The 13,634-nt window shown below is 40.9% G+C and overlaps 1 protein-coding gene across 1 annotated transcript; it reads left to right on the top strand.

Moving 5' to 3' along the window:
• Positions 1–7,721: 7,721 nt before the first annotated feature.
• On the top strand, positions 7,722–11,461 carry LOC137030805 (carbohydrate sulfotransferase 3-like). The gene is made up of 3 exons (XM_067401238.1): positions 7,722–7,748; positions 7,855–7,955; positions 10,345–11,461. Exons 1-3 carry the CDS (start codon positions 7,722–7,724, stop codon positions 11,459–11,461), a joined length of 1,245 nt encoding a protein of 414 aa, XP_067257339.1.
• The last annotated feature ends 2,173 nt before the right edge of the window (positions 11,462–13,634 follow it).

Below are 13,634 nucleotides of genomic sequence, written 5' to 3'. Positions count from 1 at the left end.
GAGCTACACTTGCATGTCCAAGAGGCGTTTCAAAGATGGCAGCCGAGTGCAATGACTTGTTTTAAAAGGGACTTGTACAGCACCTTCTAGAGGCTTCAGTGGTTATTAAGGTGACCGCTGGTTTGCCTCTGAATGGCCCCAGAATCCAGTTTTCTCATGGTCAGGTGTGTTCTCTTCAGCATTTAACAAAGTAAACTGCATAATCATCTTTTGGGGGCTTGAATGGTCTAGGAAATCAATATTCCACCACTCAGACAACACAGCAGTAGCAGAAATCATAAACAAAGGCAGATCACGTTCTGCAGTTAACCATGCAATTTTTGCACAGGCTCACTCTAATTTCCGCTCAACACCAGTTTCTCCTCTGAGCTGCTCACATACCCGGACACCTCAATCTAATAGCCAACTCACTTCAGAAATTCAGACTCTGCTCCAGAGTGGGACATTCATCCAACACCAGTCCTGTTATTTGACAACCTTCTTCAACTAACCCAGCAGATCAGAAATCTCACTAACGCTTCTCAGGAAGCCTTCCTTAACTGCCTTGTCCCGAGCTCTCTTTCAGCTTACTTAACTGGCTTAAAGGTTATCATGCCACCACAAACGCCTTCTACTAATCACCAAACTATTTAGCCTCTGCATCCTCTCCCTACGCTCAAGCTATTTAGAGTTCAAGTTCCTGCTTGCCAATTTTGGCTTTCTACGATGTTCAGAATTTGGCCTACTTCATCCACATTCATCTCTGCATCTCTGACATTTCTATCCACTCTCAAGGCTCTCGTATTCACTCTTCGGAGAAGCAAACAGAACAATTAAGAGCATCATACCCTATTTATGTCTTCCATTTAATCTCTAGCTCAGCCCATTCTATGTTTACTCCCGGCATGTTGTCTGAGCATCTCCCAAAGATCTGCTCTTTCTTACTGAAACCGGAAAACTGGCCACAAGATTCTGATTTAGCAAGCGCTTCTATCAAATCCTCCGTAAAACCGGAATATCTCCAGAACACCGCTCAATACATTCCTTCTGCACTGGAGCAGTGACCTCAGCAGCAAGACGAGGTATCTCAGGCGTGACAGTCCGAATCTTCACAAGCTTATCGCTCTTACATCCGTAACAATATCAATGACCCTGTCAAGCCAAGCCTACCTCAGCTCTTCCCAATCTTTGGGGTCCTAATCACTCGGCCTACAATTAACTGAGATGATGCCCCCACTAGATGCCTGGATCAACCTGATTATCATCCCTTACCCCTTCCTCTTCATCCTCTCCCTATTCATCCCTAACTTTCTTTAATAAATAATTCTCCAACATTTATGGTTGTGGCGTAGTCCTTGCTCGTGAAGTGTAATAAATGTTTGTTCTGTATATGTTTGCAGTTTCAGAATCCACTCAGAACACCTTAGCAATTACATAGCAACGCCCTGCCAATAACCCACTGTAACTGATGGGTTGACAGAATGGAGATCCATTTGCAGCTTTTATTAAAATAATCCTCAATGCAGACAGGGGCAAAGGCAGAGACATAAACAGGGACAGGCTAGGTCGAGGCAGGCAGCAGAGAATTACAGGTAATAAACAGTCCAAACAGCAACAGAGAAACAGTCCACAAGAAAACACTCAGAAATGATCACCGGGGCAAATCAAGACTCTGCGATGTGTGTGCGTGCGTGTGTGTGTGTCTTAAATAGTGTGCATGTGATGTGGTGCAGGTGTGTGTGTGATCAGTCCCAGGAATGAGGGCCTATGGGAAACGTAGCCCGAATGGCAGATGATCAGTATTCGGGTGAAGGCTCCCTCCGGTGGCCTGGAGGAGGAGCCGTTGGAGCCATATTCATGACACCCACAGCACCCTACAGCATCACTACACACCCTAAACTCTAAACTGTAATTCATAACTGCATGTTTATAATGAACAATGCATTAATTACAAACTGTGTACATTTTATGTAAAGATAACATGGTAACACTACAATAAGGTTTATAAAAGTGTTAGTTAATGACTAACAAGTAATTTTCAGTTTTTTTTTTTTTTTTTTTTTTTTAAGCATTTATAACTGGATAAATAAGAATGTGAGTTCACTGTCAAATAGTGTTTACAGCCTGCCCGCGGAAGATAGGGGTGGGGTAAACAGTAGCTCATTATCATTTAAAGGGACATGCACTGAAATGGCTCGCTGTGAACAGAGCTGTTTTTGACAAGGTAAAAAGGGTGTTTTTACACAACCATTCAGAAATTTTAATCAAAGAATGTTCAATTCAATTCAATTCAATTCAAATTTATTTGTATAGCGCTTTTCACGATACATATCATTTCAAAGCAGCTTTACAGAAAATGGATGTCAACATTACAATTTAAAGAATGTAGTTAGCAAATAATATACTTAAGGTAATTACAATCACTGTTAGCAGTTTAACTGAAGGTAGAAGTAATGAGCTCCTGGAAAATGAATTATATTAACAATAAATTAGGATATAGATATTGTGCAATGTGAATGTTGATCTAGATGATTGCGTCTCCTGAAGTCCTCGCAGGAGCTGGCGCCGTCTCTTCACAGGTGTTGGTCATCTGAGGTCTTCTTAAGAGGCTGGATACAAACTGAAGCTGATGTACTCTCTAGTCACCTCAGGGCGTGTGTCCCGAGGTAAAACAGAAAAGCAAAAGGAGAACAATTAGCGTAGCTACTGTTCATAACTTTAAGCAAAGATAGTCATGTGCAGTTGATCTGATATGAGATGCGTTATGTGAATGCTTGGCTAAAGAGATGCGTCTTTAATCTAGATTTAAACTGGGTGAGCGAGTCTGAGCCCCGAACATTATCAGGAAGGCTTTTCCAGAGTTTCGGAGCCAAATGTGAAAACGCTCTCCCTCCTTTAGTGGACTTAGATATCCTAGGTACAACCAGAAGTCCAGAGTTTTGTGATCTTAAAGAGTGTGAAGGATTGCAGGGCGATAGAAGGTTGGTTAAGTACACAGGAGCTAAACCATTTATAGCCTTATAGGTCATTATTATAATCGATACGGAACTTAATAGGTAACCAGTGTAGAGATGATAAAATTGGTGTTATATGATCATATTTTCTTGACCTGGTAAGAACTCCAGCAGCTGTATTTTGTACTAATTGTAGCTTATTTATTGAGGAAGCAGGACAACCAGCTAATAATGCATTACAGTAATCTAGTCGAGACGTCATGAAAGCATGAACTAACTTTTCTGCATCAGAAATAGATAACATATTCCGTATTTTAGCAATGTTTCTGAGGTGGAAGAAGGCTGTTTTTGTAACATATGAAATATGATTTTCAAAGGACAAGTTGCTGTCTAATATAACACCTAGGTCTTTAACTGTGGAGGATGGAGTAACAGCATATCCTTCTAAATGCAGATTGTAGTCTGAGAGATTCTGTGTACAGGTTTTTGGCCCAATAAGTAATACTTCAGTCTTATCTGAATTTAATAGAAGAAAATTACTAGTCATCCAATGTTTTACTTCTTTAACACACTCTGTCAGTTTGGATAATTTAGAGATTTCATCTGGTCGTGATGAAATATATAACTGAGTATCATCGGCATAGCAGTGGAAACTAATCCCATGTTTTCTTATAATATTGCCGAGTGGCAGCATATAAATTGAAAATAGCAGAGGGCCTAACACTGATCCTTGCGGCACTCCATAGTTTACTATCGTTATCTTAGATTTTTCCCCGTTTATATAAACAAAATTGTGACGGTCTGATAGGTATGACTTAAACCACCGTAATGCCTGTCCCTGAATACCAGTGTAATTTTGTAGTCGATCTAGGAGTATTTTATGATCTATAGTGTCGAACGCAGCACTGAGATCAAGTAACACTAGTATTGAGACACAGCCTTGGTCAGAAGCTAGAAGCAAGTCGTTTGTAATTTTAACGAGCGCAGTTTCTGTGCTATGATGAGACCTGAATCCTGACTGAAATTTTTCATAGATAGAGTTTTTTTGCAAGAAGGAGCACAATTGGACCGACACCACTTTTTCTAGTATTTTAGACATAAATGGAAGATTTGAAATGGGTCTGTAATTTGCTAATACGTTTGGATCTAATTGTGGTTTCTTAATGAGAGGCTTAATAACTGCTAGCTTGAACGGTCGTGGGACGTGACCTAGAGATAAAGATGAGTTGATAATATTGAGAAGAGGCTCTTCTGCTACAGGTAACAGTTCTTTCAGTAGTTTAGTGGGTATTGGATCTAATAAACATGTTGTTGGTTTAGACGCAGTAATAAGTTTATTTAGCTCTTCCTGTCCTATAGTTGTAAAGCACTGCAACTGTTCTTGAAGGGCGATAATTGAGGCTGAATCATAAAACTCTGTCAAAGGTTGTACATTTACAATTTTATTTCTGATACTTTCGATTTTTTCATTAAAGAAATTCATAAAGTCATCACTACTAAACTGTAATGAAACATTTTGTTCTGGTGATATCTGTTTATTTGTTAATCTAGCTACTGTACTAAATAAGAACCGTGGATTATTTTGGTTATTCTCTATAAGTTTGCGAAGATGCTCAGCCCTGGCTGCTTTTAGAGTCTTTCTATAACGAGACGAACTGTCTTTCCATGCGATTCTGAAGACCTCTAAACGAGTTTGTCTCCATTTGCGTTCTAGATTGCGAGTTTCTTTTTTGATAGCGTGAGTAATACTGTTGTACCAATGTACAGTATTTTTCTCTCTAACCTTTTTTAATCTCATCGGTGCAACAGTATCTAATGTACTAGTGAAAATGGTGCACATACTGCTAGTCATTTCCTCAAGATCATTTGCGTGTTCGGGTACGATGAGCAGCTGAGACAGATCAGGCAGATTATTTGTGAATTTATCTATAGTTGTCGGGAGAATTGTTCTGTCTAGTCGATATCGTGGCGCAATTTGACAAATATCATCAGTATGCAGTACGCATGTTACAAGATAGTGATCAGAGACGTCACCACTTTGCGGTAGAATTTCTATATCAGTAGGATTTATTCCATGTGATATAATTAAATCTAGAGTATGATTAAGACGGTGAGTGGGTCCAGTGACGTTTTGTTTGACCCCAAATGAGTTTAGTAAATCTGTAAACGCAGCCCCTAACGCATCATTTATATTGTCTACATGAATGTTAAAATCTCCAACAATCAGCGCTTTATCGACGTTGACCAAAAGGTCTGAGAGAAAGTCTGCAAACTCTTTTAGGAAATCAGCATAAGGCCCTGGAGGTCTATAAATGGTAGCCAAAGTAAGAGATAGTAGCGACTTTTTACTTATATCTGAGAGTGTAACATTTAGCATAAGAATTTCAAATGAATTAAACCTGTAGTTTGTTCTCTGAGTAACATTAAGTATCTCTCTATAGATTGTTGCTACACCACCGCCACGGCCAATCAGGCGGCATTTATTTTTATAACGGTAGCCAGGTGGACAAGACTCATTAAGACCAAAATAATCATTTGCTTTAAGCCATGTTTCAGTAAGGCAAATTACATCAAGACTATTATCCGTGATAATTTCATTTATGATAACTGCCTTCGGTGTCAGCGATCTAATGTTTAGTAGCCCTAGCTTTAGAGATTGTTTTTGTTCAGTAATTTTACAAAAATCTGGTTTGATCACGATTAGGTTTTTTCTAGATCCTTTATTTTTATTGTTAAACCTCACTATTCGGGGAATAGACACAGTTTCTATAGACTGTACTACACTCACATTTCTATCAATTAAATGGGCAGAACACAGACTGTGATTTGAGGTTTGACTTACTGGTCATATGGTGCGAAGCGTCTTGGAGATGTTCTCCGACAGAAGATCAGCTCCGATGCTGCTGGGGTGCAGGCCATCAACACGGAAAAGCCTAGGACGCTCCCAGAAAAGATTCCAATTATTTACAAAGAGCAGCTTCTGTTCATTACACCAAGACATCAACCATTCATTTAAAGCAAATAATCTACTGAACCTTTCATGTCCTCGTCGGTACGTCGGAAGCGGTCCGGACACGATGATCTTCGTCGCGGGCGATGTGGCTCGTACCGTCTCGATCAGGCTTCTGAAGTCCTGCTTCAGCACCTCCGTCTGCCGCAGCCTGGTATCGTTCACCCCCGCGTGCAGCACTACAGCTCTGATGGTCTCAGCACCGTTGAGGATCGCGGGAATCTGCGCAGAGACATCGAGAACACGAGCACCAGGAAAACAGTGACTGCGCACCTTACCTTTGGCTGTGGTAGCGTGGACGTGGCGGACGATGGAGTCTACGATGACCACAGCGTCGCGTTCTGCAGCTCAAACGTGTCCTCACCTGCACACAAAGGTAGAGAAACATCCAATACACTCGCCATTAGAGTAACTTAGATGAAACAATAATATTGTGAGAGAGAAGAGTACAAACGCTAGCGTAGCGTGGGCGTGGCACGCCGCTAATGCTAACGGGCTAAAGCTAGTAGCGAAAATTCGGGAAGTCGGATAAAACTAGCGATATCAAGGTAATCCAAATGTTTTTTATATAAAATAATGTTGGGGATGTGTTCCCCCACCGAAAAAGAAAGAGTGATAGATTATAAGTTAGATTTTACGAGGCAAAAGCAAACAATTAGGAATCAGCTCGACGGAACTCTAGCTCAAACAACGCGGCAGCAACAAACAGTTGTGATAGCCTATGTTATAGACTTGTTATAGACTTTTTATGACAATCATATAAACTTGTGGAAAATTGGCATCCGATGTCCCCTTTAAATTAATTACCTACAGTAACTCATGAGCTTTGTGTTTTATTTTACAGTCCAATCGGGGGAAAAAGATGAAGAAATGATCTGAGAGTGAAACACCTGCTGAACACAATCACACACAAAAATGAACATTAAATATAGCATTTCTGTCATCTTTATTGTGGCTCTGGTCATCGTTGAAAAGGAAAACAACATTATTTCAAAGTAGGTACTTCTCTCACGCTCCTCTTCTATTCATTTTAATGTACGTGTGAATAACAGAGAACACTTTAAAATCAAATGTTGTCATTCATTTTTCAATTTTTATTGCTGGAGAAATTGCTTCTTTGAGAAAAGATAAGATATTAAAGGGGCGATGAACTGAGAAATCAAATTTTCCTTGAGCTTTTGACATATAAGAGGTCATCATACTATAAGAATATCCTGTAAGTTTCAGAGCTGAAAACGTCTTGGGTTACTTGTGTAACCCTGGTTCCCTAAACAGGGAACGAGATGTTACATCATATGATGTTATGGGAACCCTGTTCATGATTGCGTCGTGAAGCACTCTTGTATCTAACCAATGATAAAACGCGACGTCAGAGGCAGGTGACGTCACGGACCAGGAAACTATAAAGCATACCCAGAACAAAGAACGCTAACTTCTGGATTATGGCTGAAGCAGAACGCTCACAGGTATGCCGGAGATACGGCAACGCGATGTAGCGTCTCGTTCCCTATTCAGGGAACCAGGGTTACACAAGTAACCCGAGACGTTCCCTTTCATGGGAACTGTCGACGCTACGTCATATGACGTTATGGGAACGCTGTCCCAACAGCGCCGTAGAACCAAGTACCTGGAGCATTCGTCCAGGTTATAAAACCTAATGAATGTGTGCTGGGATGACCATCCAGCTGCATCACATATATCATTGATGGAAACTCCTGCCATCAAGGCCTTTGAGGCCGCCATACCCCTGGTAGAATGGGCGCGGACAGCTAGTTGAGATGGCTGACCGGCCACTTCATATGCAAGTGAGATAGCCTCAACCACCCACTTGCTCATCCTCTGCTTGGACGCTTGGCCTCCTTTCTTAGGAGACCCGTAACATACAAATAACTGATCTGTTTTACGCCACAGGGCAGCTCTGTGGACATATGCATCCAAAGTCCTCACTGGGCAGATCAGATTGAGTTTTTCCTGATCCTGAGTTTCAAATGGAGGAGGATAGAAGGCCTAAAGTAAAATAGGGCCTGGGACGTTGGTGGGAACCTTTGGCACGTAGCCTGGTCTAGTGTGTAGGAACGCCTTGACCATTACAGGTGTGAATTCCAGACACGAGGGAGCAACTGAAAGTGCTTGAATAACTCCTATCCTTTTAAGATATGAAATAGCAAACAAGAATATAGTCTTTAGGGTGAGGAATTTCTCTGAAACTTCCTCTAGTGGTTCGAAGGGAGCCTCAGCTAACCCTTCCAGTACCACGGCCAAGTCCCAGGCTGGAGTTCTTGTACGCACTGAAGGCCTCAACCTCAGGGTACCACGGAGGAAGCGTATAACGAGGGGGTCTCGACCCACCGAGGAACCCCCCAGAGGAGCATGATAGGCTGAAATAGCCACAACGTAGACCTTCAAGGTTGAAGGAGATAAACCATCCGAGAATCTTTCTTGGAGAAATTGTAGCACAAGGCTGATAGAAGAATGGACAGGGTCCGTATGACATTGTCTACACCAAGTAGAGAACAATTTCCATTTATATGCATACAGCTTCCTCGTGGAGGGAGCTCTGGAGTGAAGAATGGTCTCCACAACCTCAATTGGGAGACCAGCATCTATGAGCCTAGCCCTCTCAGAGGCCAGGCCCACAGCTTCCATAGTTCTGGGAGTGGATGAATTATCCCGCTTGAGACAGGAGGTCCTGCCTGAGAGGAAGCTCCATTGGGGAGCCGTCTAAGAGTGACATTAGGTCTGAAAACCATATCCTGGTTGGCCAGTACGGGGCTACCAATATTAGACTGACCCCTTCCTGGCGTACTTTCTCCAGAACTCCCGGGAGCAGAGCGAACAGGGGAAATGCGAACAGACGTAGCCTCGGCCACACCAACAACCTTTTATTGACACCAGACCCAGCAAACGACAGGATTTTCAAAGTGGGATCTATGACGTCAAAGGGCAGCAAGCACCGCCTCCGCAGAAGAAGATCAATGCCTACTTCAACTTTGTTTAGCCCCGTCCACCGATTCGCGCATGACATGCAATAGAATAGGTAGCCTAAGTAACATAGGCCTACGTGGTACTAAACCAGATCGAGCTACCAAGCAATAAACATGCCGTTGAGGATTACAAAATATTGTGCAGTGCCTGGACTCAACAGACTAAACGTCAACTTGCATTGTTTCTCTTAGTAGGATAAAATAATCTGTTATTTAATGGTGATTAAATTACATAAAGAAAGCAATCAAAGAAAGCTCCCTTTGCAATCGTTGGAGTAAAGCGCGCTGAAGCGTACTGTGGTTAATTACCACAATGGGTTGAAGCCATGTACTTCAACTTCCAGGTGTTTGCTTTAATTAATCATTAGCTAATGATTTTCAAATGTATCATTATGTTATAACTTTACTTGAGGCACTTGAAATAAATAATTGTTAAGTAATATGTCATTATGGTTTTGACATCTATACTAAGCCAGGGAATTTAAATTCCCAACCATCTACAACCGGGACTCCACTGTATCAGATGAACTGCTGCATCCAGAGTCTTGTTCATGGCACAGGAATATGTCAGGTTAAGCTTGCGGTCAAGGATTCAAAGGTGGAACACTGAGAACATGTGGCTGGGCACTGCTATTTCGTAACACTGTGTCAAGACCGGACAAAGAGAATAGAACCTATTATAATCAGTAATAGTGATGCTACACTAGACGCGGGCGACGCTACATGACAAAACAAAATGCTGCTTCTGTTATGAAGGACAAATGGACTTGCAATGGTTTGTCACATTATTCGATAATGGTCATGTCCAGTTTAAACACAGTGTAACAGTGGTCAGTAGTTCAGATTCTGGTGTGCTGATATGTGTGTGCATCCTTCAAACACATTCTCTGTCATTACCCTCACTGCATGTGCAACTGACAAAACTCTTCAATTACATATTACTTAACAATTAGTTAATATTCATGTGCCTCAACGAGTAAAGTCATAACATAATGATGCATTTTCAAATCATTAGCTAATGATTAATTAAAGCAGACAACTGAAAGTTGAAGTACATGACTTCAACCCATTGTGGTAATTAACACATTAATTTGCACTTTTAGTTAATAAAATATGTTATTAAGGAATTAATACATTATGACACATTTAATTAATAACAATTCATATATTACTTAATATATTAATCATATAGACTCTTTATTAGTTGCTAATGCAGTAATTATTAATTAATGGTTTAGTTCTTCATGAGTCATACATTAACGCATGATTATCTGTGCATTAGTTAAGCATGAATTAATGCATATTAGTGCACCAGTATTGTAAAGTGTTACCATGATCAGTTTTGGGTGAACTGACCATTTAGCACTAATGGCAACTATCGTACCTGTAACTGAACAGTTTCTGATGTCTTCTTCAGGGTGTCTGAAAAGCTGGTATACTTAAGGTGGTCCATCCAGCAGAGTGTCTCGCCTGCATCTGCATCTGCATCTGGAGGACGGAAACACATCCTTCTGCTGGCTACAACTCGCACAGGCTCCTCTTTCGTTGGTGAATTTTTTAACCAGCAGGGATCAAATATGTTTTACCTGTTTGAGCCGCTGTGGCACGTGGCGCACATGTTATCAGTCAAGATGGACGGGACGAACGCCACAGTAGCTGGGCCGGTGTATCGAGATGTTCTGCATCAGCTGTTCCTCTGTGACTTTTCCCTGCTGGAGATCTTTATCAAACCCCCGCCGAAGGATCATGTGACCGCTGCGCTCTTCCGCCGTTATTCTAGCCAGTCGCTGTGTGAAGAATCCGTCTGCTCGCCGTTTGTTAGAAATCTGTTTGAGCAATTCCATTGCCTTGAGCGGCGCTGCGGTCCGCTCAACCTGACGCTGGCCTCTCAGTCCTGCATGAAGAAGGAACATCACGCGATTAAGTCCGTCCGTGTGCAGCAGCTAGAGACGCTACGGCCTCTGGCCGAAGATCCCAGACTCAACATGAAGTTCATCCAGCTGGTCAGGGACCCTCGCGCCGTTCTCGCCTCACGAATGGTTGCCTTCTCCAGCGAATACACGATCTGGAAGAGGTGGGCCGTGGACGAAGACCTTCCAGTGGACGAGGATGAAGTGAGAAAACTCAAAGAATACTGCGACAACATCCGCATGTCTGCTGAGATCGGACTCAAGCAGCCACCATGGCTTCGCGGACGTTACATGCTAGTGCGTTATGAGGACATCGCACGATTCCCCATGCGCAAAGCTGCAGAGATGTACGGCTTTATAGGCATTCCCTTCACCACAACAGTGGAAAAGTGGATCCTAAAAAACACTCAGGCATTTAAGAATGTCAGTGAAGTTTTTTCCACCCAGAGAAATTCCTCTGAACACGTGGACAAATGGAGGTTCAGCATTCCCTTCAAACTGGTTCAGCTGGTCCAGAAAGCATGCGGCCCCACCATGACTCTGTTCGGCTACAAGTTTGCTGAAAACAAAGACATGTTGATCGATAAATCAGTAAGCCTGATCGAAGAGAGAACATTCTTATGATACTGTACATACTTCATGAAGAAGAATGCTGAGATTTAGGAAGTTGTTTGTGACATGATTGAAATATTATGCGGAAAATGAATTACATAACTTAAGCATTACTGAATAAAGAAATATTTTAACAAGTTCTCGTTATGGGTACCACCCCAGCGACGATGCCATTGTACCTATAAAGTGGCAAAAATGTCCTTGATAAATAGAAAAGAATGAGAGCAAAATAATTAATTGATTTGTTTTCCCACAATCAATGATTTAAAAAAAGTTAAACTGTACAAATTAAAATACTGGAAAGAGAATGACGAATGCACACCACAATCTTCGTTTGCAATAAACTTTAATAAACAAAGTTTTTCACATTTAAACAACTTTAATAGAGAATCACTTTATGAATGCATTACTTACTGCAGTGTAAGAACATAACATAAGATAACATAACGCTTTATATTGACTAAAAGCTACTGTGAGTGTTCATTGTATGCTTAAAGGATTAGTTCACCCTAAAAAGAAAATTTCCTAATAATTTACTCACCCAATGCCATGTGTGTATGCCAATGCCAAGATATCCATGTCTTTCTTTCCTCAGTGGGAGAGAAATTTTGTTTTTTGAGGAAAACATTTCTGGATTTTTTAGGAGTTTATAATGCATCAAGACATCATTACAAAAATAACGGTCCATGTCAAACTTACCGGTACAAAATGAAATTGAAAGAAATGAAATTTCAGATTTAACATTGCATCGACTTCCAGGCAACGGCGGCAGAAGATATGCAAGAACAACCATCATTGTGTAGCACTTTTTAATCTGAAAATTAATGAAAACAGATTAGAGATGCAACAAATGTTTAAGTGTAGGATTAAGAGTAGGGCTGCACAATTAATCACATGCGATTGTCACGCGCATTTCGTCAGTAAAAACGGTTCCCTGATTGCCGCTAAATCGCCATCACCTGCTTTAAAATGGAGCGGCATTTAATAAACAGAGCCGTAGTTCACTGACAAACCACACAATATTACGTTCATTATCGAAGGCGATTCATCTGCGATATGAACGTGATATTGCGTGGCTTGTCAGTGATCTACGGTTATGACAATCGCATGCAATTAATCGTGCAGCCCTAATTAAGAGCAGCCTATGGGTCCAGGGTTGTTGTGATAACCACAATATTACAATACTGACAAGCCAGCCACAGAGGATGGCAACCATGAAGTTTATTTTATTTATTTTTTTAAGACTAAACTGTCCACATTTTACACTCAATGCATGTGTTTTTAAGGTTAAATAAGTTAGTAAAGGTGAAGAGGTGTTTTTTTTTGTCATTAAGACTTGAATGTGTACCATTACCATTATTATGTATTTACAGCAGCTCCATAGATTTGCACTAAAGAAACCTAAACAGTCAAGAGATCAACATGTGCAATTACCTGCATCTGTCCTCCTTCACATCAAGTCATATTAATGAATATTTGTTATGATAAATTAAACAAGAGATGTGCGTGTAAGTAAAGACTTCACACTTACATATCCGCTTGGTCTTCCATCCCTTCTAAAAGAGAAAATTACTCCTTTCCAGGGTAGAATCAGCTTTCAACTCCTATTTATCCAAAAGAGGAAACATTTTCAAAATATATCAGTATCAGCAAATATATCATCTTTTGCATTGTCTATTAAAATATGTTAAAGGGATATTACACCAAAAAATGAAAATGTTATTGTTACTCCCCCTCATGTTCCAAACCTGCATGAGTTTCTTTCTTCTGCTGAACATAAAATATATTTTTAAAGAATGCTGTTAACCAGACAGTTGACGGTAGCCTGTGACTTTAGCTGCGCTAAAACAAAAGCAATATGTCTTTTTTGAAACTGTTAATCATGCTCGAGTGCTGTGGGAACCGACGTGCAAATCGAAAGGAATATTGGGGGGACAATTAAACATTCGCAGTTTAATCTCCAAAAAGGACCAGATTGCGGCTCTTCTCTTGGATTCGAACTTGGACTACCTCTGTTTAACTGAATCTTGGCTGCATAGTAGTATACCAACCAATATGATAGAAATTGAGGGATATCAATGCTTCAGAAAAGACAGAAAGTTTGGGAAGGGTGGAGGTGTATTGATTTATATCAAAGATAAATTCAAATGTGATTTAGTTGAATTGAATACTCCTCTTGAATGCT

Source organism: Chanodichthys erythropterus, chromosome 11 (genome assembly GCF_024489055.1).
Source record: "Chanodichthys erythropterus isolate Z2021 chromosome 11, ASM2448905v1, whole genome shotgun sequence".
NCBI lineage: Eukaryota > Metazoa > Chordata > Actinopteri > Cypriniformes > Xenocyprididae > Chanodichthys > Chanodichthys erythropterus.
The sequence above is the reverse complement of the archived record's forward strand: the minus strand, read 5'-3'. Positions and strand labels throughout refer to the sequence as shown.